Source organism: Mandrillus leucophaeus, unplaced genomic scaffold, assembly GCF_000951045.1.
Source record: "Mandrillus leucophaeus isolate KB7577 unplaced genomic scaffold, Mleu.le_1.0 Scaffold324, whole genome shotgun sequence".
Classification (NCBI taxonomy): Eukaryota; Metazoa; Chordata; class Mammalia; order Primates; family Cercopithecidae; genus Mandrillus; species Mandrillus leucophaeus.
This window is the reverse complement of record NW_012103410.1, coordinates 2,324,630-2,347,215: the sequence shown is the minus strand read 5'-3', so window position 1 is coordinate 2,347,215 and position 22,586 is coordinate 2,324,630. Positions and strand designations below refer to the sequence as shown.

Sequence of the window (22,586 nt, the reverse complement as noted above, 5' to 3'; positions counted from 1 at the left end):
CTCACTGCTGAGTCCAGAGCTCTCTCAGCCTGCAAAGCACAAATGAGGGTGATATGCAAACGACTCTGAAATTCAGAGAAAGGAACCAATGACCCTTCAAAACAGCAATGTTCAAACTTTGGGTTCTCAGGCTCTCTTGATCCTCTTAAGAATTATTGAGGAGTCCAAAAAGTATCTGCTTATGTGGGTTATACTCGTTAGACTTACTGGTCTTAGAAATTAAAACTGAGAGATTTAAAAAGTATTTTAAACATATTATTTGAAACTATGTCGATATTAAAGTATTTAAAAACATAAAATAGGTTTACATAGGTTAATTATACTATCTTAAAACTAAAACATTTAAAAAATATTCCTTTACTAATTCATTAAACTTAACAATAATAAACTGATTACATACAAACATAAATAAAATCTTTATGAAAAACAACCATAGTCCCCCTAACCACTGCAAGAAAACTCAAAGAGTGGCATGACTTTTACATTTCCTCTTTAATGTCTTGCTTAATAAAAGACAGCTGGATTCTCATACCTACTTCTGTATTCAATCTACTGTTTTATGCTGTTTACCTGGAAGTACACGAAAAAAAAAAATCCAGCCTCATACAAATATGTATGAAAGAGGGAAGATTATTTTGATAGCTTTTCCAAATAGTTGTGGATATCATTTGTTACTGCACTAGAACTTGCCAAGTGACAGTTTCTTTAACGTAAGTTGCAATGTACACTCTGAAACCACAGTATTTTCGTACCCTGTTACCTTAAAATCTATTGGTCTACCTTGCACTTTGAGTGGATCTTTTACCCATGCATGACTTTAAGCATCACTGACTTATGCAGATCTTCTAAATGGCTGATATGTTTCATTATACAATATGAACAATTCATTATACAATGTCAACAAATCATATTCATTAATAACACCCATCACCAATCTCATCAGAAAAGTCTAAATACTGGATTACTGTCAAGCTTACAGTAGCAATACAAGTTTTCCAAAATCCTATTTTTGCTTGAAAGCTTGAATTTATTATCAACAACAAATATTGTCAGATGTGTTTATTTATTTATTTATATTTTTTGAGACAGAGTCTCGCTCTGTCACCCAGGCTGGAGTGCAGTAGTGTGATCTCAACTTACTGCAACGTCCGCCTCCTGGGTTCAAGTGATTCTCCTGCCTCAGCCTCCCGAGCAGCTGGGACTACAGGTGCCCGCCCCCATGCCCAGCTAATTTTTTTTTTATTTAAATTTTTAGTAGAGATGAGGTTTCACCATGTTAGCCAAGATGATCTTGATCTCCTGACCTCGTGATCCGCCTGCCTCGGCCTCCCAAAGTGCTGGGATAACGTAAAGGGGTGAGCAACCGCGCCCGGCCATCAGTTTTTTTTTTTTTTTTTTTTTTTTTTAAAGTGTCAGTCTTACTTTCTTCATTTTGAAAAAAAGTCTGCCAAATATCTGAGTCTGAATAACCACAGTTTGTCAGCTGTTGTTTCAAGTAAAAATGATGTTTCATGAAGAAAGAAAAAGTATGTAGGTAAGCTTAAACCAAACAATCTCACAAGTGCTTTTCCTGGAGCCTGTCAATGTACACCCGGATAATGAAGGAGTGACTCCCACTTCATCACGCTGAACACTGAAAAGATGTGTCCTGTAGCTGAAATTCAATGAAGTCAGTAATGTTTCCTGCCTTGTTAGGAAAATTCTCAAGTGAAACTGGCTTTGCTTTTTCACAGTGAGTGACAGTGCCTGGCTTTGAGGAACACAATGACTATTAGTGCAGTCTGATGTCGCTGCATGTGTGCTGACATTACCAGTTTTACCCACCACGGCTTTACACCAACATCAACACAGTGGAAAGGGCAAGTCACAAAGAGTTTTGACATCCAGGGTCACCTAGAAGGGCTCAGGGAAACTCAGAAGTTTGAGGCCCATGCTTCAGAACGTGCTATCCCAAAATATGCCACACTTCTATTTCATTGTTTTGAGTTAAAGACACTTTAAACAACAACAGCAACAGATGCAGGAAGGGCCCTCTGACTTTCCTAAAAGCAGGAGTTAAAACTCCCATGTGGAAGGTTTCCTCCCTGCACCTGGAAGAAGAAAGATATTCTAATCACCAGAGGTGGGGAGCTGAAGTCCCTGACAGACATCTACACAAACAAACCTTGTTAAACTCATCCTCGTGTTCCTAGTCACTTCTCCACAATGAACCCTCATCCCAGCCCCCCACTGCCTTGCCCCTTTCATCATTTACTGCTTTGTCCAACTCAGTATATGTGCTCAATTCTAACAGGGTCTTCATTTCTTTATGAGGCTTCTCAGGTCGTATAGAACTTAGATTAAATAAATATGTACGCTTTTCTCCTGTTAATCTGTTTTACGTCAGTTTACTTCCAGGCCCAGCCAAAAATCCCTAAGAAGACAGAGGTAACAGTTTGCACCCCCTACCAAAGGAAAATGTATACATTATCAGGGAGCTAGTGTGACAGTGTATGACACCATGCACGCTTCACTCAGGGTGTATTCTGATTCCTGAACACCCACCTCCTCAACCCTCCTGCCATGACAGCAGGTGTGGCCTGCACCCCACGGAGGAGCTGAAGTTATGGTTGCCTGGCGTCACTGACAAGGAATGCCTCCACCCCAAATGCGGGTGCACTTTGGAATCACCAGGAGAGTCTGAGGTGGCCCCCACCATAGAGTCTGAGAACCACCGGTCTATCCCAGTGCTTCCCAGTGTGAAACTACAAGTTTCCTTTAAAGCACTGGTTCTCAAACTTCAGCCTGCATCAGAATCACCTGGAGGGCTTGTTAAAACGGATTCCAGTGTCCCACCCCACAAGAGATTCTCATTCCTTAGTCCTGAGATGGGGGTCCTAGAATTTACATTGTAATCCAGTTCCCAAGGGAAGCTGACACTGTCAGTCTCGGGGCCACAGGTGGACAGCCACTCTTTTAGGCTGGGAGTAGGAGGCACAGAGCTGCCACGTGGACCTTCTGGAACTGGAAGTTTCCTTGAAGATCTTTGTCTCACTTTTCTACCCCTTCAGTAGGAGGAGAAAGTTAAAACGCTTAGGGAGTTTTTACCCCATTTCAGGCTTGACTTTACCTGCACTTTGCAAAATGTTGCCTTAGTCATGCAGCCTCCAATTATGCAGAAGCTGAGAACCTCTAAAAAGAAGTCCCTTTAGTCACTGTGAAAATGCTTATGAAATTTCTATCTGCAATACATATAGTACTATTAAACTTCAGTAACTAAAATCTATAATGCTCATGTTAATGTGTACCAATTAGATGTTAATTACATGTTCTCAAAATTTGTATTCTGTCTTCAAGGGCAAATTAAATGTATCTTATTTCATGTTTTTTCTAATGCAATTTCAAAAATTCCACATTGAAAGCAGGAAGATTCACCTACTTACAAAACTGCCCAGTCGTCCGTTCAAAAATGGCTTAAAAATAAAGACCTGTCTCAAGGCTTACAACAATAAAACAGTACTAATACATCAAACTCAGAGCACATAATAGTTGAGCTGAAATGCCCTCTATGCCCAAACCACTTTGTTAAAAGTGAAGAGAAGAATCTGATCTCCCAGCCCCTGGCCATACCAACAATGGAAATCCTACTTATTAATCTCCCTGTGGAATGCTTCTCAGGGTTTGCTGAACACTGGAACCACCATGAAGTCCTTTTAATATTCCCACAGCCCAGGCTGCACCAAGAGCAATTAAATCAGAGTATCTGTTGTAGGACCCAGACACTAGGTCCTACAACAGGACCCATTTCACATCTTGGGAACGCCAGGCTCTCTGGGGTTAATTTGCCCAGGATCACACAGTGGAAGCTGCAGACTCACCGCTGGTCTAGACTCAAAGCCCATGCTCTCAACAACCATTCATTCCTGGAGGCAGACCCCTGCGGCCTTAGGCATTCAATGTTTAAAGTGTCCCAGCGCTCCCGAGTGAAACCACTGTGCAGGGAGGTAAAGAACCACAGTATCATGACACTGCTGTTCTTTAGATAATTTTCAGGCCCCTGACATTTTCCTTTAAAAAGTAATGAAAGACACTGAGATTAAAATAATGATAAACAGCTGAGAGATAAAGGGACCATGCGCAGCAGCAGCTTATGAGGAAAAACGCTGCTAAAATGCTTTGATCTTTTATTCCTGAATAAAATAACCAAGTTGATGAATGAGGGTAAATGCATTTGAATCTCTGCAGTTTATCGAGATGTTAGCGTCCTACGCAAGATCAGGCCAAAAACCAGTTCAAATTAGCTCTGTCAGGTCGATCTCAAACTGGCTGGCAGCTGATAGCTACAAAGAAACCCTCCTGGAGCTTAACAAGGGCTGGACAGAAAGTTAAGTGACAGAAATAAGGTCCCTCGTGAGTTTGGTTTTCTTTAACATCTTTATCTTTGGCGAGAATAAACTATCAATTTCCATTTACTGTGAATACCACACTACTACATTTTCAAGCTGTAATGGGAAGGAAAACATATATGGAATTGTTTCTAAAACTCTCCTGTGCCTGACAGGCCACTATTACTCAATCTGCTGAAGGTACAAAGGAGATTCAGTCTCAGCCAATGTAGATTCAGTCCCAGCCAATGTAAATGTACCCAGTCATCCAAAAGGAGGAATCTACAAAATGACAGAAAACTGTACAACCCTAAGGCCGCAGGGGTCTGCCTCCAAGAATGAATGGCTATTGACAGCATGGGCTTTGAGGCTAGACCAGGGGCAAGTCTGCAGCTTCCAGACTCAGGATCTGTGTGATCACTGTGTGATTTTGGGCAAATCAGAGAGCCTGGGGTTCCTGAGATGTGAAATGGGCCTGCTACCAGAAATAATGGTAAAGCAGGAGAGCTGGAGGGGTGGGGGCAGACCAGGTTTCATTAGCCATGTCCCAGGTATGTGGTTTACAATAGGGCAGAGGACACACTGTGTCTGCTACATTTTGGGATTGTAGGAGGATTACTCTGGCTACAGCCACAGGGTGGTAAACAGAGCCAAAAGCTGGCAAATTGGTGGCAGGAAGATTAGTTTCTGAAGATGACAGAATCCTGCTTGGGTGCAGGAAATGGAGATGCAGGGAAGAGGACAGAATCCAGAGAGAATTTAAGAAACATATAAGCCGATTAGGAGATGAGGGAGAGTTTTACATTATTCTTATGGTTTACCTAGAGACTGTACAGCGGCTGTTTTCACAAAATCTTCAGTAGTAGGAAAGGGCCAGGGTTACTGTTCCTCTTTCATAATAAAATAAGAAAAGTCCTGCATGAGAGTTTCAGACTCTTATCTCTGTTTGCATATAAGAAATTAGGAAAATGTTCTGGAGGTGGTATTAAAAAAATGAATAAAGGGATATACATTGGCTTGAAATACTGACACAGGATGCCATTTTCTTATCAATATACTCTCATATTAAAAAAAAAAAAACACACACACACACATTAAGAGGTGACAGTGTCATCCCAAACTAGAAGAGGGATTTTCCCATTTGTTAACCTAGCACTCTACATCTGAATAAAATGTTACTTTCTTATCCAAGCAAAAAGAATTCCTTCAGATATATCTTTTCTGTGAAAATCTTTGTGTTTTTCTTTTATCACACAGCCTAGCTATCTAAAATTAGATGGGAAGCAAGACCCAGAAAGCTAATTAGCACTAGGCTCACATTTACTGTAACTAATCATTTAGCATTTTTGGTCACCCACATTTTCCATTTAATTTCACAAATATAAAAAAGATCATCAATGTATGTTGTGCACAGCAAAGTGTTGGCCATCTAGATCTAAAATTGCTTCTGGGATTCTGACCAGCCTTTGATAAAATTAACTTGTGATTTTTAAAATGTGCCTTAATGTACTGTTTGCTAAAACTTTTTGGAAAATGGTCACTTTGGACTATCTGGACTTCTCTCCATTTCTGATCACCCAGGATGTCCAGTACTCTGTATCTCTGTGGCCACCTAGTACTTAAGTTTAAAATCTACTAGTGCAGAATAACTGTTGAAATATCTCCTTTCTACAAAAATCTGCTACTGTGATTTGAAATGTGGAAGTAAAATGTTGTGTCTTTGCTCGCCAGCCTTAAGTTGTTCTACAATTGCTTCCAATTACCTAAACCATTTCTACAACAATCAGCCTCTATTTTTAAAAGTTAGAACCACTTGGCTTTTGTCTTAGGAAAGCTTTATTAAGAGTGTTGCTTTGAATTCAGTGTAATTTTGTCTTAATGGTCAAGTTGCGATACAAACTGTAAGCAAAATGATCTAGGCTTCTCACAGGGCCACTCTTAGTCAAAGGTGTGATGATAAAAGAAAAAGCTATGCTCATAGAAGAGGAAATTTCCAGTTACAGTCAGAAAACGTTCCCTAATGTTGCAGAGTCAAATGTTTCCAAATGCAAAAATTGATTCTAAAAGAAAACAACAGCAGCAAAATTACAGAGTAGGTTATTAAACTAGATTATTATTCCCTGCTGGCACAGCATGGCAAAATATTACCTCCTTCTTTCCATAACTTTCCACTTACCAACTTAAATGTCAATGTTTTTAAAGCTTTGGGATCATCTACAATCTTCTGTAAATTAGCAGCCACTGTAAAACACAAACATAGAGAGAAAGTGTTCAAATTATTTCTAGTAACACTGGATTTTCACATCAGTGACTCAGAAAATTTGACTAATGATGCAATAAATTGCAAAATCATTTCTTTCATAAACATTGCAAAGTCCATATAAATGACCAAATTACTCTTACAGATATTTTCTACAACAACTGATATTATTTCAGCAATCTTGTATCTATGCACATCTGAATTAATCACTATACGTCAACTCCGCATTTCATATAATAAAATCTGAAATTACTTTCTAATGGAAAGTAGAAATGATAGCAACCCCCAGTGTTTCTGCCACTTGGCTTCTCTAAATATTCATTACTAAGAAATGTATTAGCCAGGAGAGGGCAGTACAAAACAAAGATGAGAGGTAGTGGGGAGAAAAAACAAAAAACAAAAAACAAAAAAAACCAAACCTTTCTCTGGAAATAGAAGGTCAGCACATTTGAACCCCTGTCCTATAAATTCACTCAATTCTCTGAACCCATTTTTATCAAGGCAACAAAATACCGTGGATAACCTCTACAACTCAAGCGCATGTTTTAAGGCTTTCAGAGCACAATGATCTGTCAAACCAGGGAAGTGCCACCTTGAATAATAGCCAAGTTCGCTGAACAGGGTCAAGCACTAGACTAGAGGCTGTCAGGTTGGAGCTCAGTGCTGTAGATATGTTTTCAGTATTAGCTGGATTCACTGGAGATCTGTCCTTGTTCTCCACGATGTAATGATCTATCTGATACCCCAGTAGAGAAGTCAGCTTTTCCTGCTTACTCCACTGGCTCAGGGTACTGCTAATGAACAGAATTATCAAAAGGTAATGTAGATGGAAACTTAAAACTTACTTTTTCCATATCCACACCTGAAGTATAAAGTCCTGAAAGTCAAATAAGGGCTACTGTTTAGGGAAGGAGAAGTTACTGCTGAAGAAATTATGGGAGAATATCCTGTTTGTCATTTTTATTTTTTTAATGAGTAAAATTATCTGCTGCTTCAGTAGTTAGATATTGAAAAGTTATCTGAATTTTTTAAGATAAAAAAATTTAAGATAAAATAGTAAACATATAAGTACTTTGAGAAAAGGGTTTCAAGTAGAAAATTTATAAGTAGAAAGTAGTAAGAAATCTGTGCAAATTTTAATTTTCTCTAAGGTCGACTGACAACAACCTAGATACATGGATTTTCTGCAGATTAGTTTATTTCATTTAATCCATCAGCTGCAGAGGAGAAAAAAGAAAAATTATGTACTCAATATGGCCTATTTCTCTGTATAAACCGTAATTGCAAGCATCATTTTATCTTCATTTGTTGCCCTTTTAATACTTCCATTCTGAGTGATCTGCAGTTTCATTTTTACCAACACTCCTCCCATCCACCTCCTCTTTCTCTCCTCCTTCTTTTGCCCACAAACGCAAGCACACACATATCAGGTATACCCCAGGGCACCAATTCCAGAATAGTTATCATGGCAAAGCTTCCTGTGGCCTTTCAACCGTTTTCTGAACATATTTTAGACACTAAAATCATCAAGGCATTTATGCAAGAAACATTGGCTCATGGAGTGCAAAGCTCTGCCGTAAAATCCTGTCCACCAAAGCCAGTATTTATCATGTCAGGGCATTCTGACTATATGCAAATCACAGCAAATGAACACAGTACCCATTTTCTTAAAACATAAAAGTGTTCTAATAGTTCCTCTGATTTGGGCTGATTTCATGAGTGGCCATAAATTCTTCGCATAAATTTCAGTCCTTTCATTAGAGTTTCTCGGTTAATGTGGATGATTTACTGCCTTGTTCTGGGTCATCTGTTTCCAGTCCGCTCTCTAATGTTCAGTCAAAAGCAGAGGTCTAGCCTACACTAATTCACAACCCTCTCTCCGGTGTACACGTATATATACGAGGGCCAATTTCCAGGGAATGTGTCAAGCAAGTTGGAGACTGAAGGGCAAGATGGAGCTGCCTGCATCTTAAACAATCATTCCAGAAACCACGCTCCCCAATTGTGAGTCTCACACCTTTGGGACATTAAAAATTCAAATTCTGTCTTCAGCTCAAAGCAAAAATAGCAAAACTGGCCACTTACCTGATTACTTATCCCAGCTGCTAGGCTTATTTTCAATTTGGTTGATTCTAATTTGTTGTAAAGTGCTATAAAACACCTTCACTTAACTGACATCACATAAAATTCAGGGTGATGCTAATTTTTTTTCCAGTAGCAACGCTCATTAAAAAGATGGGTGTCACTGTTTCCTCCCATCTCCTGACTGTGCACCTGGATTTCGAAAATAAAAATACTCCTTACCTGGAACGTGAGCTGAGAAGGAAGGGCTGGGTAGGGCTGGCTGTTGCTTTAGAGCTGCCTGAGCCTGTGCTGAAAACACTGACCTTTGTGTTGTAAGACACTCGAGTTTCTAGAAAATATGGGGTGTCTGAACCCTGCTTGCTCAGTAGCTACTGACTCATTTCAAATCCCTCTTGGTTTTCCCAAATAAAACTCATGCCCTTTGGTTTCTGCCACAGACACTGTGCTATCTTCTTTGAACTAGTCCCTCCCTTCCCAGCCCACACTCTTTCTCTGTTATTTGGGCAAACAGGGACACCAACAATATGCACTGAGGCCCTCAGGGACTGTGGCCCTCAAGCCCTGTCACTATGGCTTTACCAACACTCCTCCCACCCACCTGTCACTACAGGGTATCTTTGTGGGAACAAATGAATTTTTTTTCTATTTTTTCGTTTCTCTGTATCACACTTTAGGCTTGAATACCTGTCAGGGCTGGAAGTTTCTAGTTACTTTTTTTTTTTTTTGGAGAACATTTGGCCTAAGGTATGATAAGTATTGTTGTTTATGAAACTGTAACGGTATCATTAACAGCCACATGGAAAAGACGCTGATGCTCAGTGCCTCCCTGAATCTAAACAGAGAAGGAAATAAGATCATCCTGGGGATAATCCACTGGAGGCAAGGCAGCAGAGCCGACACTTTTTTGGCAAACTAAGTCAGGCATTCTCCAGACACTGTTTTCTGTATACATTCCTTGCACTATTCAAATTCTCCACATTTTTTAAATGTAATTTCAACTTTTGTTTCAGCTTCAGGGGTTCGTGTGCGGGCTTATTACCTAGGTGTATCGTGTGATGCTGAGGTTTGGGGTATGACTGATCCTGTTACCCAAGTACTCAGCATAGTACCCAGTACTTTTTCAACCCTTGCCTCCCTCTCTCCTTCCCCCTCAAGTAGGCCCTGGTGTCTGTTCCCTTCTTTGTATCCATGTGTACTCAATGTTTAGCTCTCACAAGTGAGAACATGAGGGATTTGGTTTTCTGTCCCTGTGTTAATTCACTTAGGATAATGGCCTCCAGCTGCATCCATGTCGCTGCCAATGTTAAGATTTTGTTCTGTTTCATGGCTGTGTGGTATTCTGTGCTGTATATGTACCACATTTTCTTTACCCAATCCACTGCTGATAGGCACCTGGGTTGATTCGATGTCTTTGCTATTGTGAATAGTGCTGTGATGCACATACGCATGTGTGTGTCTTTTTGGTAGAACAATTTATTTTCTTTTGGATACACACCAAGTCATGGGATTGCTGGGTTAAATACTAGTTCCGTTTTAAGTTATTTGAGAAATTATTCACATTTTGACAGTTGGAAAAATAAGTTATATATGACATTTACAGTCTACATCTATATTCTGAGTAATTAGTCAAAAGATACACTTTTTCCTGAGGTACCAGCTTATTTCACACCAACCCCATGTTCTGGTGACAGTGAGTTAATTCACTTAATTTTAGCTGTTTCCAAACACAAGCTATGGGGAAAAGAGAACCAATGAACACGGAGTCTAATGTACTACTTCCAACAGTAAAAAATTTCTAACATTAGACAAAAGCATGGTCTTGGGTTACCTGACAGGGTGATGACTTCAAAATATTGTTTTATCCAAAGAGACACCCTGAATAGATTGATGCAGAAAGGCAGCATGAGATTGCAAAGAAAGAGACAATCCAAGCTCTAAGTAAGGAGAAAAGGAGATGGTATGAGGGTAGGTTTCTTACGGATACTGCTAGAACAGTAATATAAAATTAACATTTTATTTTAATTAGATTTCTTTGAAATACAGCCACACATACAGAAAACTTACTAACTCAGTTTGGGACAAAATAAAAGATTCACCCCATTATTTTCCCTAAACCTCCAGGCTCTCATCTTCATGGGATGCACTGTAGCACAGTGTATAAGAACCTGAATTCCTGAGCCAGGGTGCCGGGGTTCAAATCCTCCTCCTGCTCACAGCTGTGTGACCTTCCTGAACAAAGTTCACTTAGCCTCCTCTTTGTGCTCAAGGCCATGCATTGGTCATTGCTGAAATGAAGATATTAATGGTGCCTACCTGATAGGGTTTGTTTTGAGGATTAATTAACACACGTAAAGTGCTTAGAATAATGCTTGATGTATAGCAAGCGGTTAATAAATTATTCTTCTCTGCCCTGGACAATGGCAATATCTTATCTGGTTTCCTTGCCTTCTGTCTTACCTGCTGAGAGTCCTCTTTCTCATACTCACCAGAGTTACTGGAGAACCTAGATTGAGAACTGGAGTGTGTTACCTCCTTGAGCAATGCTGTTTAACTGTTTCCATCAACTTCAGGATAAAGTCCAAATTTTTAACATGGTCAATGACAGCCTCCATGGTCTGGCCTTGGCTAACCACTCCAGCTTATCTTTTGCCATTTCCTACCCTGAATCTTCCCAGGAAAGGCTCTATAACTCCATTATTCTCCAGCTCTCTATCCCTGCTCTTATCATCATGTACTGAAATAATCTGTCACAGATCTGATTTCCTCACTAGATTCAAACTCTGAAAACCCAGAAAAAATTGTATTCATCTTTGTAAAACATTCATCTTTGAAATATATCCACATATGCAGAAACCGATGACTTCTTACCACCTCCATTGCTGCTCCCCAAGTGAGACTACCACCAACTTGCCACTAGACTCGTGCAGTAACCTGTGGTCTCACTGCTTCCACCCCGGTCCCTCAATGGCCTAGGCTTCAACCAGAGGGCAGGGGAGGCTTCTAACATGTAGACAAACCATGTTACTTTTCTATTCAAAACCCTCTGTTGGCCTTCCAGCTCTGAGTAACGCCATGGTCTCTACAATGGTCTACCAAACCCACCTGATAAGGCCTCCTGCTCCATCTCTCCTCTTATCCCTCACCACTCTCTCCCTCCCTGCTCCTGCTCCAGCCACAGAGCCTCCATGCTGACCCTGGAGCATTTAGGGCAGGGGCTCGCCCAGAACCTCTGTACCTGCCATTCCCTCTCCCGGAAATGTTCCTCCTCCACAACTCCATGACTGCCCCCCTCCCTTCCTTTCAGTTTCTCCTCAAATGTCCGTGGCTACCCTATTAACACACCCCACCACCCCCTCACTCTCTCTTTACCCAGAATTTTTCTTTCTCACAGCACTTACCACCTCCTAATATGCTATATATTTATGCATTATTTTTGGATGTGGCCCTTTACCTACTCCACATACCCAGAAAATGAGCTCCAATGAATACAGGAACTGTTTTGTTCACTACTATGTTCCCAGTGCCTGACACAGACGGATATCAATCTGTATTGAATACATGAATAAATGGAAAAATGAATCTTTGTGACATCAGTGCCCAGTACAATGTCTAGTACACTGTATTTGGTAAATATCCTCAAGGCCTTCTCCCCAGACACAAGCTCACAAAAGTATGTATACAATTTAGAGGATTCTAAGACACTAAGAATCCCACATTGAGACTCTCTGAAAGAAGAATTATTCCTGTTTTGGAAAGTTTCTACAAACATTTGTCTCCTAAGCAATAATCCGATTCATCTGCCCTGTTACGGAAAAGTAAATATGGCCTGAGAAAGACTCTGTACTTCTATATTTGAGTCTTTGTGGATGAACTGCAACCTAACTTACTAAGTAGACAAGATTGAAAACCTAACTTAGGAGTATGAGCCTGTAACAATCGCTGAGTCCTGGCCAATCTCAGCAGCCATACTTCAACGAGTCATACACTGCTGGGTGTTCAAACTGTGTTCAAATAAGGCTAATGCCAAGCTGTAGCCAATCCAGTTGTTTCTGTACCTCACTTCTGATTTCTGTATGTTACTTTACGTTTTTTGTCCATAAATTTGTCTGAACATAAGGCACCCCTGGAGTCTGAATCTGCTATGATTCTAGGGGCTGCCCAATTTGTGAATCATTCATTGCTCAATTAAACTCCTTTAAATTTAATTTGGCTGAAGTTTTTAACAGATGGTGTCAGAAGTGGGATCCGAAGAAGAGCTTCTAATGACACCAGGAGCACTGAGTGAACATGCAAGGTAACTGCAGGACCCACTTGTATCCATTGATCTTTCGGAGCAGCTGGAGATTGTGGGTAAGTTCTCTCTTAGATTTTGGAGCTCCAGTGGATTTGTGTTTTGAGCTCTCTGAGTTTCTTTGAGCAAATTTCTGATCCAAACTGGGTTTGGAAGTCATGACAGAAATTGGACTGGGTCTAGGAATGGATTTAATCTGGTAACTAACTGGCTTGGATCCAGTTAGAGGCCTCTTACATCAGACTAGGTCAGAAAGAAAACTGGTAGCAAATGATAATATTGTAGGGGTGTAAAATTTGTTTCTTAAAAATTTATGGGGATTTTTGTGTTCTACCCCTTTGTTTCATTTTTCTTGTGCACGTAGGTAGGAAAAAAACTATTGGTTAAGTTTATCAAGGGAACCCTAGAGGAAAGTCAATATTTTAGGTAAAAATGAGATTCTTAATTTCTGAAAAACTGACTTCCTTCACGCTTACACATTAGGCACAGAAAGCAGTGGAGTCTTACAGAAATGGCTCTTACTAAAGTTAACTTACTGTGGAATGTTCCGAATAAACAATGCATGGAAGTGCATTTAAAAATGAAAAGTTAAATCTGCTAATCTTTCAGCTTAGTTACTATCCCAATACAAAGACTGCAGCACCAATCGGCTGCCTTTGGATAAGTAATGGGGTACATTTTACCTGAGTAAAGGATAGGATTGGGTTAGAGGCCCTCCCCTCAGTAAAGTCCCTCTCAGTTAAAAATGGATTAAAGATGACAGGGCCCCATCAGGGGCAAGTTTGAGCCTTGTCAGTTCAATGTTGAGTGGCTGATGTCTGTGTTTTGTCTCACGTATTTCACTGTGGCCAGAACAAAAAATGTTAATTGGGTTACCCCATGCAACCCCTTGGGCAGCAACTTGCAAAACTGAGAGGCTTTTGCCTGTGGAAACAAACAAACAAAAAAAGACGATTTTCCTTTATGATGTGGCTTAGCCCCAGGGCTACATTGTGGCAAGCAAGGTCACTAGGGCTGCTCAGGGAAGGGGAACCCAGAACCTGGCATGTTGGCAAAAGGGTAAGAATTTCTTACCAGTCAGACTCTGGCTTCTCTGTGCAAACTGGTTAAATGAGTGGTAAAAGTCACCGTTTATCTCTCTGCAAAGTTTTACTTACTACAAAAAAAAAAAATTCTGAGGTTGACCTTGAGCTATAGTAAATCTGGTGTGTTCTGTGTGTCTTTCCGTCTTGTTCTGCCATAAAGAGGGGTATCTTAGGATAAAATGTGTGCCTAGGACCCCACAAGCCTACTGTTGAAGACGGCCGAGCAAACTGGTCAGTTAGGTCCTTGGGAGCTTGACCTTGTAACCATGTGGCTTTGCATTCTCTTTTCACAATGGTGGCCTGGGTGCAGGGTTCAATTCCTGGCTTTGGGAATGAGTACTTTCTGGTATGATAACTGGGTGGGCTTTATCATTTGTTTATTCTCTTCCCCTCCATGAACCATCTTAAATTTTCCTTTTTCTGAACACATTGGTCATTTGGCTAGCCAGGGTTGGGTAATACAAGATTTAAAAGGACTTTTTGTAAAAAAGTGCTATAGTTCAAAGTTAGCTTAATAAAAAGTAGATATTCAAGCTCTAACAGCCTGGGACTCCTTGGGAAAAACAGGAGGTGTCAGAGACCCTATTTGAAAAAAATCTGTTTTCCTCATGGAACCCCAGCAATTAGATATGGATAAATCTCCCTCAAAATCTAAGGGTCTGGTCTTTTTGGGATCCAGGATCTGGTGTAAAAATAGGATTGTTAATTTTTGGGCAGCTGTTTGCCTTCCAGCTGTGCCAGGTTATTAGGGCCTAGAAACTGCACACTTTCCTAGCCCTGTTCTTCCAAGGACTCTACCCTAAAGCCAGTAATCCAATTTAAAAAATTTTAAACTGGCAAATAAAACATTTATCTGTGTAGTTATATATGTGTTGTGTGTGTAATGTTTATATAAAAGAGCTCTAATTAATTGGCTTTAAGAAACATAAGTGCTTAAATATTTTGTCAGAAAAGTAAAAACTAATGTCTTAGTTCATGTAACTTTAGTAATCTTTGGGAAATAAAAATGGCTTTAAAGATTATTGGTAAAATAAAGACATTTGGACTAAATTAGGCAGGTCAGATACTAGGTTTGCTAAACGCTTTAAGGTCATAAACTGCTTCTTACGCTTTTGAAATTGTTCATTTTCCTATTTTGGAGCATTAGATTCTAGATAAGGCCTGGGGACATGCGGAATTAGCCACGCCCCCTAGCTATGCAAAGAAGGTTATAAAGAAAATGGATTTTACACAAGAAAGGATCTTGTATGGTAAATTCTTGTCCTAAAGTAAAATAACTGGCTGTTTAAAAAGAGGGATGTTCAGGACAAGTCAAAATGTCCAAAACATGGTTTGTGTAAGTCGTGAAAAGATTTGTGAAAGAAAATTTATACATCAAAAGTTGCTGAGTTACCATTATAACACGTGATTGAGACTACTGAAAAAACAGTTTTACACGCAAGGTGTGTGAGGAGAATGAAATTCGTTTTTGGTAAAAGATTGTAAGATGGCATAGGAATGTAAATTTTGCCTAATTTAGAGGGTTAAAGGATTGTTTTAAATTTAGTAAGAATAAGTTAAAGGTTTGAACAGTTGTGGAAAGTCTGTAAAAATTAATCATGTAAAAAAATTCTGTGTGTGAATGAATATATTGACTAAATGTAAAGGTGTATTTTCTGTAAATTGAACATTGAGATAAAAGCACAAACAGGATTTTCTTAAAGCACTAATCTGCTCTTTAACAAAAATTTGTAAAGGGTTATAAAAGATTTATGAGAAACTCACCTTACGGTTACACTGATTAAGATTGGGAAGGTTTGTCCATAAGGTTTTATTAAAAATTGGGGTAGACATTAATAGTACAGTAATGCAAGGGTGAAATCTGGCTTTCTCTCTTAAACAAATTTTCATGTAATATTAAAAGATAATAAAAGATTTTTGTTTGCCTTTTGAATAAACTACTGGAAAAAAAAGAAGGCAAAGACAAGAGACAGACTGTTTGAAAAGCTAAGTCTTCCCTCTATCAACAAGTAAAGGTTTTTGCCTTTAAAATTTTTTTAAGTCATCATTTTGGCTAAATGAATGACTTATGGTAACCTGGAATTCTATTTCATAATACCAAGTGTTTTAAAACTTTAATATATTTGATAACCTTTCCAAAATCAAATTTCAGCTTCAAAATGGTCTTTTCTGACCTCTAACTTTGAGATGCTACAGAGGGCCCCCAAAGCATCTAAAAGAAAGGCGAGCAATTATTTAACATGTTTAGCTACACAGGAAGCATTGTCAAAAATAATAAAAAAGTTTAATCTTCTTCAGCTTATATTTTAGTGAATGATATTAATATATGTTCCAAAATTGTATGGGATTTCTAAAATTCTAATATGTCTGAGTATATGCTATCAATCATAATTATGGTTATTATGTTGTTATTGTAGACCACAGAAATAACTACATTTCTTTGTCAATTGTATTTTTAACTATAACTGTTTAAAGTCATTTCCATGGTTAAGTGCTTAATGCTGATGCAGTTTCTGAAAACTTCACAAGCATGCAAAATGCTAGAGTATAGTGTCTCTTAGGAGGTTCACGAAAGAATGGAAAGGACCCTAAAAGCACTCTTGAATACAGGTTTCTAATAACTTTACAATCACATCTGATTCAAACTGGGTAAGGATTCCTGGAATTTTAATGAAAAGACTGGGTTATAAAACTGCTAACTCAAGTAGAACAAAAATTTATTTTCATAGTAAATCAGCTGATAGTGAAATTGTTTAGATATAAAATTTGAAGGAATTCCATGATCTAAGTCAAATTACCTATGATAACCCATTAGTTATCAGTACTATTCACCTAATTTGGAGAAACAACTAGTATTCAAAAGTTAGAATGTCTAATGTTACTCATGGAGAACCATCATGGCCACCTTGTCCTTCCTGAGTCTTTAAAGCTTTTGTTATTAAAAGTTGTGCATTTCATGACTCATCATGGAAAAGATAAAATGCAAATAAATTACTCTTGGTTCACCTCAATTGAGTATTTGGTATCATATCCTAGGCAAACATGATTTCAAAGGCTAACCATTTTCATTCAGTTTTTTTCAGAGATGACAGTCTAGGCCATCCCAACCACATAAACCACTGAGACTAGCAGAGGAAATCTACAACAGAATGTAGATGATGGGGATAAGGAGTATCAGAGAGGCCTCAAGACCAGGTGTAAGGACTGTAACTCACACTACTAACCTTCCTCTTACAATTTCCCACTAGGAAAAGAGATCAACCAATCCAGAAGAACCATTCCCAGGTGGATTCAAGTAGTGCAAAAGGTGGACTGTAGTGGATACTGTGGTGTGCTGCCCAGATCTTCTCTCCAGGAATGAGGCAACTATTCTGCCATCTGCTGGCATTATTGGTGGCTGGTAACCATCCAGTTTAGTTCTTCTTTGGGAATTCTCCATGGCCACAGAAAGCTGTCTCAGCCAAGGTCATGCCCTCTCTTCAAAGGCAGCCTGCATTCATGAATGACTGGTCATGATAGTAAAAAGACCCCAAGGCAGGACAATAGTAAAAATAGTAAAAAGTCCAACAGTAAAAAGGCCTCAAGGCAGGACAATGCTAAGGGTCATCTCAGTTTCATTCCTCCCTTTGCTGAAGGAGGCATTTGCTGCAGTTCAAACACAATTACTCTATCTGCCAAATTCTACTTCCTTTATTCCCTCACAGATGCTGATCTTCAAAGCACTCCTCAAAAACCTACCTGCATACAAATCTATGCCTCTCAATCTTTTTCCTCGGAAACCCTAAAGACTCTGCATATAGGGAAGGACACAGTATAGTCACCTTAGAAGGTATTTCTCATGATCAAATTTATGAAAGTGCAAATAATAATTAAAAGTAGTGAGTATACTACATGCAGTTTTTCCTGGGATTTCACTTACTAGAATTCTGGATAGTGAGAAAAAAAAGTGGTTAGAAAAAATTATAAAACTGCCTTTCCAAAAATTATTAAGAGGGAGATCTAATCTAGTCAATCTCTCCTCTTGCCTTTAGCTTTCAAGCTGCCTTAATTTTTTCTGGGCTTAGGCCAGCTAACTTTGGAAGATAGCTAGGTTATGTTAATAGTTTAAATGGTAACAGGCCTTCCCAGAAGCTCAACCACCTTTGTAAAGCTAATGAGAGACCACCAGGCTAGGGGGAGAAGAAGAGCCTGAATTCTGGTAAGGTGCAGAAATAAATGATTGCCAGCCATGCCTGTAGATAACATCACTACTGTAGATTGGCCTTTTGAGATTTTCAGGTTTTTTGCATCTCTGACGTCCATGACGCCACCTGGACCTGCCAAACTCTGCTCCTATGGCCCCACCCAGAAGCAAGTGAGCTCAAGAGGACAGCTTTGATCCCCCTATGATTTTATCTCTGCCCCAACCAATCAGTAGCAAGCACCCATTTCTACCCACCTACATCCCTTCCTCCAAACGGCTTTCGAAAAACCCCCTAGCCTACAAGCCTTCAGAGAGACTGGTTTGAGGAACAATTCCTCCTACATGGCATGGCCAGCCTCAAGTCAATTAAACGATTTTTATTATTATTTTTTTTACTGCAATGAGGTGGTCTTTATTTGTGCAGTGGGCAGGAAGAACCCATTGGGGTGGTTACAATTCTAGGAATGTTACAGGTACTATGGATATGCAGACTTTAAGACTAAAATGCCAAACAGACTTGAGTATTAGTATTATTTACATATAGAAGGGATATATGAGAAATAAAGAAAACATAGAAATACACCTGCCATTCTCCTTACAGTTCAGGTAAGTTCCAGTTTATTAGTACTATTCGGTCATAGTGCAAATGTCTGATTCAGTTTGGCAAAACAAAACTGGCTGATACTGAATCTGTTCTTTAAAACATTACCATAAAATTGGTATTGTGATCCTGAATTTCCTTTAATGTGTTTAAGGTACAGTTTTATGAACTAGCTGACAGCGTGGTAATGGGAAGTGTCCAATAATCATTATGTTATTATTGCTCATTTTGAAAGCAATGAAAAGGTGTAATCAATAAAAATGTATCCTAATGTAGCTTACAGAGGTGATGTACTGGTAAGCTTATAGTTTAATTCCTCTTCAGGATAAGGATGAAGAAAGTAGAAATAAAAATACTGTATGAAAAATGGCTAAACTTGAAGTAAAGTCATGTTTACCAAGAATACTCAAAATTCATCTGAGTTGAAGGTAAGAATTAATTTACTTGCTTTGGAAAGAAAAAAGTGGGGGCAGGGCGGACTGTTGACTGGCAGCCACAGCTGTTGAAAAGTACTTTGTTTCTTTGAAAACGATTAAGAATTCTATAGGTGTCTTAACCAGGGTTTTCAGTCTTGGAACCCTCTGAATTGTAGGCAAAACTTTATGTGCACATTTCTGGGTAGAGGGTGTGTGGCTATAACTGCCCAGCGGGTTCACCTTGGCCACTGCTCAGACAGAGCCAATTTATCAAGACCAGGGGAATTGCAATAGAGAAAAAGTAATTCACAGAGTTGGCTGTGTGGGAGACCGGAGTTTTATTGTTACTCAAACCAGTCTCCTACAAGCATTTGGGGTTGGGGTTTTCAAGGAGAATTCTGAGGAAGGGGCTTGGGAAGTGGGGAGTGCTGACTGGTTGGTTTGGAGATGAAATCACTGGGGGTTGAAGTGAGGTTGCTGTCTTCTGTCCCTGGGTGGGATCACAGAACTCATTGAGCCAGATTACTAGTCTGGGTGCTGCCAGCTGCTGCACTGAGTGCAGGGGCTGCAAAATCTCTCAAGCGCTGATCTTAGGTTTTACAATAGTGATGTTATTCCCAGGAGGAATTTGGGGTGGTTCAGACTCTTGGCAGCCAGAGGCTGCAGGGCCCCTAAACCGTTAATTTCTAATCTTGTAGCTAATATGTTAATCCTACAAAGGCAGACTGTTTCCTAGGCAAGAGGTGGTTTTTTGGGAGGTGCGGGGGAGAGGGCTTTAACTCTTAAACAAAATTTTCAGAGTTCAACTATAAACTAAACTCCCTCCCAAGGTTAATGGCCTACTCCCAGGAATGAACAAGGACAGCTTAAAGGTTAGAAGCAAGATGGAGTCAGGTCTGATCTCTTCCACGGTCATAATTTCCGCAAAAGTGGCTTCAGGGCATTTACTAGATTATCAGTGGGGCCATGTCCTTTGAAATCTTTAACAATTACTTTCCTAAATACTTCCTAACATCTTTTCTTATACTAATATAAGCAGCTTAGGGGTGAGGCTTTTTGTCTGTTTGCTTAATAGCCTTAACTGAAGTATAACTAACCTATCTCGAGCTGCATGTTTTTCCAGTGTGAGTTTGAACATGTGTACACACTCATGAAACCATCACCACAATCAAGATAATGAATATGTCCATCAGTTTTCCTGTGTCCCTTTGTAATTCCTCCCACCTTCCTCTTCCTGATCCTCTGCTGTCTCCAGGAAACTACTGATCTCTTTTCTGTCACTATAGATTAGTTTACGTTTTCTAAATGTTACACAAGCAGAATCATCTAGTACCTACTCATTTTATCTAGCTTCTCTCACATAATTATTTTACTTAGCAATAAAAAGGAATGAATTATTGATCATGATTATTTTTTATTGATGAATAAAAAATATGATCATGATCCATGATGGAACATGATCAATAATTCATTCATTTTTATTGCTAAGTAGTATTCCACTGTATGCTATACCAGTTTGTTTACATATTCACCTCTTGATGAATATCTGGGTATTTGTGAGTTCTGCTGTTACAAACACAGCTGTTATTAACAATCATGTACAAATCTTTGTATAGATACACATTTTCTTTTTGCTTGGGTAGATACCTAGGAGTAAAATGGCTGGATCACATGAGAGAAGTATTTTTAATTTTGTAAGAAACTACCAAAATATTTTCCAGAGTGATTGTACCATTTTTACATTCCCACCAGCAGTGTATGAGAGTTCTAGACATTAGAACTTACACACTTGCTAACACTTAGTATGGTCAGTCTTTAATTTTAGCCATTCTAATAACTCTGTCGTGGTATCCTGTAATAATTTTACTCTGCATTTCTCTATCTTTTCATGTGCATATTTGGTGAAGTCTTTTTAGGGCTACTTTCTGACAATAAAGGTCTTAAACATTCCCATAAATACAAGTACAGTTTTGCAGAATTAGGCAGAAGGCTCTTTCTAAAAAGAAACAGAAGTCTTTATTAGGAAAACATAGGTGTTTCTTAACCCGAGAGGTAAAACGTTCTAAGAGTGCCTATCAGACATTCTTGCAGGTCATCCAGTAGATGAATAAAACATACATAGAGGCATCAGGCATAGCTCAAGCAGCATCATTCTGCATCTTGCAAAGTGTGCTAGAGCTTCTTGTACAGTTCAGAAACCTTGACTCTCTTCTACGGATTTTAAAAGTATTGGTCATGAGTTTGAATATAATTAAACAAAGGAGAAGAGGAAATGATCACATCATGGAGGGAAGAAGTGATATGACACAGGGAATCCATTCAACTTTGATTTCTAGAGGCACAAAGCAAAGTCTTCCCAGGTCTCTTCTGTCTGTAGCAAGAAGGTTTTATTTACTTATGCTACATGTCTGGATGCCAAGAGTTTTATATCCAGCAGCACATTCTGGAAATATTAACAAGACGATATGCATGTAAGTCAAAATACTCTAGGACTCTAATGACAATCTCACAACCACTGTTGAGGGGAAGGCTCACATGTAGCTAGTACTACAAATTAAAACAGTGGGCCAAATGTTCTGCAATATAGTCTATGTATAAGACCAGAAATAATTTGTGTCTCTTTCAATGCATATAATCACTTGATTAAAAAACAAACGCTTACGGAAATAAGCTTCAAGTTCTCTTTATGATCTTGTCACATGAACCATGTGAATTCCAGAAAAGTTCTAATCAGTCACAAGACATATACCAAAGGAAAAGAAAAGGCAACACATAACTTCACAGGATCAACTTTTTTGTACAGTCACTCTCACTTTACTTTGATCCGTTTTATAGAGAGGTGCTTTGATAGTCACCTATTAATAGGACACACACAGCTTGAGATTTAACCTAGTGGCTTCTGGACTGGGAAGAGCTTTGGAAAAGTTAAAATTAATGAGACAGTAAATCTACGGATATCAGGAACATTACCTAAATTACGGGCCAACGCAGCCAACCGAGGCAGAGCCATCTGGTGTAAGCACAAAGCCCAGGGAAACCGCAAGGACTCTGAGCCCAGCACATGGTGGCAGTCTTCCAAGCAGAGGCTCTCTCACACATGTGGCCAGTCACGTGGAGGAGGAGGGAGCTAAGCCTCTGTTTATATTATGCGGCACTGCTCTGGGGAAGGACATCCACTTCATTTCTTGTTTTTTTTTAATGTGTAGTAATTTCCAAAACCTTTAAAGGTTTTATCTTCATTACTTCTTCTTCTTCTTTTTTTAATGTGTAGTAATTTCCAAAACCTTTAAAGTAAAGGTTT

At 39.2% G+C, this 22,586-nt stretch overlaps 1 protein-coding gene across 2 annotated transcripts in view; it reads right to left on the bottom strand.

The window, feature by feature from the left end:
* The window catches only part of STK39 (serine threonine kinase 39), a 237,794-nt gene that overhangs the window by 3,918 nt on the left and 211,290 nt on the right, over positions 1-22,586 (bottom strand). For both annotated transcript variants that reach the window (XM_011988161.1, XM_011988162.1), the window contains one exon: positions 6,541-6,605. In XM_011988161.1, the coding sequence (XP_011843551.1) occupies positions 6,541-6,605 (65 nt within the window). The remainder of the gene's footprint in view (positions 1-6,540; positions 6,606-22,586) is intronic.